The 6,000-nt window shown below is 40.4% G+C and overlaps 1 protein-coding gene across 4 annotated transcripts in view; it reads right to left on the minus strand.

Moving 5' to 3' along the window:
• The window catches only part of Poc5 (POC5 centriolar protein), a 39,480-nt gene extending 34,434 nt beyond the window's left edge, over nucleotides 1-5,046 (minus strand). For 3 of the 4 annotated variants that reach the window (XM_042690920.1, XM_042690919.1, XM_042690918.1), the window contains exons 1-2: nucleotides 4,951-5,046; nucleotides 1,972-2,056 (exon numbers count right to left, since the gene is read on the minus strand). In XM_042690920.1, coding sequence (XP_042546854.1) covers nucleotides 1,972-2,055 — 84 coding nt within the window. In that variant the 5' untranslated portion in view covers nucleotide 2,056; nucleotides 4,951-5,046. The remainder of the gene's footprint in view (nucleotides 1-1,971; nucleotides 2,057-4,950) is intronic. The other variant, XM_042690922.1, reaches the window with a different exon arrangement.
• Between the last annotated feature and the right edge of the window lie 954 nt (nucleotides 5,047-6,000).

Below are 6,000 nucleotides of genomic sequence, written 5' to 3' on the forward strand. Positions count from 1 at the left end.
AAGAACCAGTAGGAGCCAAGCGATGGTGGGTCACACCTGTAATCCTAGGTATTTAAAGGCTAAAATCTGAGGATAACTGTCTGAAGTCAGCCTAGGCAGGAAAAGTCCATGAGACTGTTATCTACAATTAACCCACCAAGAAGCCAGAAGTGAGTTGTGGCTCAAGTGATAAAACACCAGTCTTGAATGAAAAAGGAAAGGAACAGTACAGGATCTAAGTTCAAGCAGTAGTATTGATAAATATACATACATGAACCAGTAGGGTCATGAGTTGAGGGTTACTAATAAAAGACTAATTTGGACTGACATTAAAAGCAGATAATCAATACCACAAAATAATTTTTGAAAGGTCTAGAAGGTTCTTCCCTTAATTTCTCTTAAATTCCAGAGTAGAGATTTTTGTTTTTGTATGAACTACATACTCATATCTAATTTATTCTGTTGATGTGATGCTTTGTCTCTAGAACAAATGTCATTTTGAGACCTTATGGAGTGTTCATCTTTCAGTATAAATGACTTCATTAGTTTTTGAAAAAAGTCTGTAAATAACATAGATATAGGGTGCAGGGAAAGCAATGTAGCCTCAAAAGACAGAACGGCATGGTAGAGGGACCGTCAAAATGGAAGGCAAGACCAAAGGAGAATATTCTTAAGAAAGGAACATAAAGATTGAATTATCTATGTGCATCTGATCATATAAAATAATATTTATCAAAATGAACTCCAGGGAATGCAAGTGAGTTTTTTTCTTTGATGATGTTTTTTATTTTCTTTTTGTCTTGTTTGTTCATTTGTCTTTGGGAGAGTAAGAGAAGGCATACAAATGGTGGGACAAAGGGTGAACAAATGCAGCAGTGGTACTTACTAGACACTAAGCTGAAAATGAACTACATAACTTGTGGGTGGGGATAAGAGGGAAAAACTAGGAAAGAGCAAGGGAAGGGGTGATAAAAAGAAATATACTCTTTATCTGCCTTATCTAAATGTAACCCCTCTGCACACCACCTTTATAATAATAAATACATAAAAAGGGAAAGCCAAGGTGAAATATCAATGTCATAATTCCGGACTGATTCATCCTAGTAAAATTCAGATATTTTCCCAATGCCATTCCAATTTCTAAATACATAATTTCAGTGAAAATAATCTGTTTCATAAAAATATTTTCCTACTTTATTATAGAGTATCAACTACACTTAAGCATAAACACAATGTCCAGATTTCCTCCTATTAACTGATACAACTAAAAACTTAAGCTATATCATGCTAGAATTTTCATTTTAAATCTCCAGAGATCTGAATTTGTATTTATGATGATGCAACTTTTTGAAAGAAAAGAATTAAAATGTTCCACATAAAAACTATAACTTCTATAGTCAATTTATCCAACTTACCTGCCAGTGTCCAGGTCTTGGTAACAGCCTGTCCTGAGTGTTGTGGTAACAAGGATTAGAACCTCATTAAGAATAATGTAAGAGAATTTTGGGTTCTACAACTTTGGATGGTTTGATACTGCATTAAAGTGAAAATACCAGTCCTCAGAAGCAGCTAAATGCTTTTCTTCTAATTGTGTTAGTGAAAGTTTTTGACCAAAAAGGATTAAAGAGTTTATTACTAAACAGGTGGATTGTGATCCAGACATACACTCATGCAGGTAGTAGGACCCTATGTAAAAAATCACCAGAGGAAAAAGGGGCTGGAGGTGTGGCTCAGCAATAAAGTACCTGTTTAGTGAGCATGAAGCCCTGAATTCAAAGCCCAGTAATGCCAAGAAAAACAAAAAAAAGATGAATTCATGTCTATTTTTTGAAAAGTTAAAACAATGTAAAGTTTTCCCAAAATACATGAAGTAATCCCCAAAGTTTGGTGTTACTGTAAGTGGAGACTCCATTATAAATAGAATGAAGCAATGGAAAATGTACTGTGGTTTTCTAGGAATAATCACTTTCTTAAATGTACACGTCTTCCTACCTGAAGGCTTGTAGAGACAGAACTGCCATGATCCGAGTCATTTTGCACAGGTGGAAGAGAGTATCTGTCCTCATCTGATGACATTCTACACAAACATTATGAAACAGTAGAAGTTGACTTTAGTTTTATCCCTTGGTGTTCAAACAAAAATAATTTAAAAAAAATTTTTTAGTTGTTTAAGCTTCCTTTATTTTGCAAGAAAACAATATGCTTTTAAATGACTATTTGATTCTTGGGCAGGAAAAAATTCATTTCACAAAAATGACATTTATGAATGGTCTAATAAAATGCTTTTTAAATACATATAAGTCCAATAGCTCTCTACTATAAAAAATTTTCATATTATATATGAAAACAATCATTCATTCAACATTGAATACCTATAGGCAAAATTGGCTGGGCAAGGAAAAAAAAACAGTTGAAACACTCAATCTCAACATAAGTGAGTTTATAATACAGTCAAGGAGATGGGATAAATACATGAAAGATTAAAATGCTTTGGAAGAAAATCCCTAATGGTATGTTGAGGAAAGATGTTATGATCACTGCTGTTGTGGAGTGTGGGGCAACTTGGGGACTGTACTTTCAAGTGACACAGTACATCAAGAGAGACTGAACTCAGGAAACTTACCTTTTGACAATATTGCTTTAAGCAAAAGTAAGGTTAATAAGAACAACAGATTCACATTGTGTACATAGATTATTCAAAGTTCTAAGGACTCCCAAACTAATTTCGAAGATGAATAACAACTCTTCAAACTATCTGGACATGAGTTAGTTATATGTTAGAACACTAAGAAAGACATAAAATGAAGTCGCTTCTTTGAAAGGCTTTAAAATCAGTACAAAAGGCAGTTATATATACATATACTATATTATATATCTGATCACTTATATTTTGTATAGTATATATGTGTATATATGTATATATAATTTATATTTCATGTGTGTGCTAATTCTGGGGCTTGAACACAGAGCCTAGGTGCTGTCAATGAGCTTTTGTGCTCAAAGCTAGCACTCTACCACTTCAGCCACTGCCCCACTTTTAGCTTTTTGGTAGTTAATTGGAGACAAGTCTCATGGATTTTCCTGCCCCAGCTGGCTTCAGACCATGATTCTCAGATCTTAGCCTCCTGAGATTCTAAGATTACAGGTAAACCTCTGGGGCCCAAGGAAGTAGACATTTTCATGGGAGGTGATTGTATAGGGGAAAGGAGCCAAAGATTTTACAGAAAAGATGGTACTGAGATCTGAAAGATGAGCATGCTTCTATCCTGAGATGAGCCAAAGAGAAGGATATTCTAGCAGAAAAGCAGCACAAGCAGATATGTGCAAAGCATGTATGCTAAGAACAGCAAGAAGCTGCTATGGCAAGACTTACTAAGAAGGAAATGACAAGATAAGTCAAAGTCAGATCATGGAATATTATTTTGTCATATTAAAAAGTTTGGTCTTTTTCTAGAAAGATCTTTAGATTCCAATGTGTGCTTTGAGATGATAACTCCTATAATGTTAAGGACTACTGTTGTGAGAAAATAATTGAAAACATAACCCCTTACATCTAAAGAGCAAACAAAGCTGTGCATGGTGACACACATCTTGAATCCCAGTATACCTGAGACAGAGACAGAGGATCTTAAATTCCAGGCCAACCTAGGCTGGGGTGGGGAGGAGGAAAGTCAGAATGAATTGCCTTGCATTTGACAATCAGGAAGTTGCTGTGACATCTGCTTGAACAATTTTAGGTGAAGTTGAGACAGGTCTTAAAGACAGTGGGCTGAAAATAAATGGCCATAAGTAAACTGAAGTAGAAAGGCTATACATAGGAGAAAGTGTAATATTGGAATGGAAACACAGATTGTGGGAAGGAAATTTCCTTTTTTTCAGTAATATTACTGTGCAAACAAAGGATAAGTAAACTAATCTCAACCTGACAGTCTTTAGTTAAGCCAATTAAGGAGGATAAAATAAGCATTTATCTGTAGCAAGGATTGGCTGCTTCAATAACTTCAAAGCTATAACTGTGGTATCTCAGTCCAATTTAGCTTTTCATTCACAGCTTCCTTTAAGATTTGTTTACAGACCTGGTAGGTAACAGGAGTGAAGTGATGCTGATGATTTAAAAAAAGAACCTCCCGCACCCCACACCAAATGAGTTAAGTATGTGGATCTCAAAACTTGTTTCTTAAATATGGATACTGCAGACATGAAAAAAAATTTTTTTTTTTTTTTGGTAAAATTGGTCTGCCATCCTCCTGCTTGTGGTGATAAGATATAAAAAGTAATTTGAAACTCTACGACAGTTAGCATCCCCTTACAGTCTCTAGGTTCAGAAACCAAACAGGAAGCTGAAACTCGCTTTACTAGGTACCAGATATGTATTACTCCTCCCAATTTTCACATTCTCTAACCTAAGGTATTAGAAAGCACAGATTAAAAAGCCTGGGGTGATTCGCTGGGCCAGAGATGCCACGTCTAGGTGATTACCTGGCTGACAAAGGAAAAGGGCTCTGGGGATTCAGTGTTAGCTCAAGAAGCAGAGGAAGAGTGAAGGAAAGGTGCAAACTCGCTGCAGGGCGACATCCCCTGGGCCCTTCACAGGTCCGGCTGCAGCAGGCCCAGGAGAGGGGGCAGGCAGCCCCTCCCCACAGGATCGGAAGCAGATGCGATTAAGCAAGGGGAAGCATTCCTCCCCTCACCAGGCAATCCAATTCTGTTCTCACCGTGAATAATAACACACACCTGGTTAGATGTGAGCGTACATTACCTGTACAAAGGGCTTCCCTGTGAAACTTACAAATGCACACAACGTACTGGGCTCCAGCGTGGCTCGGTCGTGGCTGTTCTTACTTAGCACCCAGCACTCCGGCCTTTCCCTCCCTCCGTCCGGCACGGCCGGGATTCCCCCGAGCCAGGGGAAGCCGCCCCGAGGCCGCGCCTCGGCCAGCGCTGCGGGGCCGCCGGGGCGCCGCTACCCACCTTCTCCGCTCTCGTCCCCGCTTCCGTCCACGCTGCGCGGCGCCGCCGAGACCACAGCAAGCCCGGTGCTACCTGAGCAACAACCTGACAGTTTCAAACTGCAGGGACGCATCAAAAACAGCTCTGGGCATTGGCCCGCGAGCTCAGCAACCTGCCATTTGATTGGTCCAAGCGAAGTGGGCGGGACTTGTGGCGACGGGTAAGCCGGAATTAGGAGATTTAAGAGGGCCTGACCGTTCGGAGGGGGCGGGGTCTCAGGGGAACCTCTTAGCTGAGTTCCTGCCTGGGTTGCAGAGCTGGCCTGAAGGCTGTTAAGGTGGTGGGTAGATGGCTTCCAACCACGCAACAGCCTGGCTGTGAGTCTTAATTATTTAGTCTGTGTAAGAATGAACTTTATCCACTCTGAGGGGTTTTCTGTTTTGTTTTTTGTTTTTGTCAGGCTTGAACTCTGGGCCTGGGCGCTGTCCCTCAGCTCTTCAGCTCAAGGCGAGCGCTCTACCACTTGAGCCACAGTGCCACTTCCGGTTTTCTAGTGGTTTATTGGAAATAAGAGTCCCACGGACTCTCCTGCCTGGGCTGGCTTTGAACTCCTGAGTAGCTAGGATTCTAGGCGCCCGGCATCTTTTTTTGGTGGGCTTGAATTCAAGGCCTGGCTGAGGTCCCTGAGCTCTTTCCCTTAAGGCTAGTGCTCTACCACTTAAAAAAAAAAATTATTTTCTTGTAAAGATGCTGTCCTGAAGGGTTACAGTTGCATCAGAAAGGCAATGAGTGTATTTCTTTTGTTTTGTTTTTGGGTCCGGTTGTGGGGCCTGAACTCTGGGCCTGGGCGCTGTCCCTCAGCTCTTCAGCTCAAGGCTAGCGTTCTACTACTTGAGCCACAGTGCCACTTCTGGCTTTTTCTGCTTATGTGGTGCTGAGGAATCGAACCCAGGGCCTCAGGCATGCAAGGCAAGCACTCTACCACTGAGCCACCTTCCCAGCCCTAATGAGTGTATTTCTTGACGAGCATTGTTACCACCTCCTTTGTTTTTCTCCTACTATTCCCCCCCT

This window comes from Dipodomys spectabilis, unplaced genomic scaffold (genome assembly GCF_019054845.1).
Source record: "Dipodomys spectabilis isolate Male_0828 unplaced genomic scaffold, ASM1905484v1 ptg000140l, whole genome shotgun sequence".
Lineage (NCBI taxonomy): Eukaryota > Metazoa > Chordata > Mammalia > Rodentia > Heteromyidae > Dipodomys > Dipodomys spectabilis.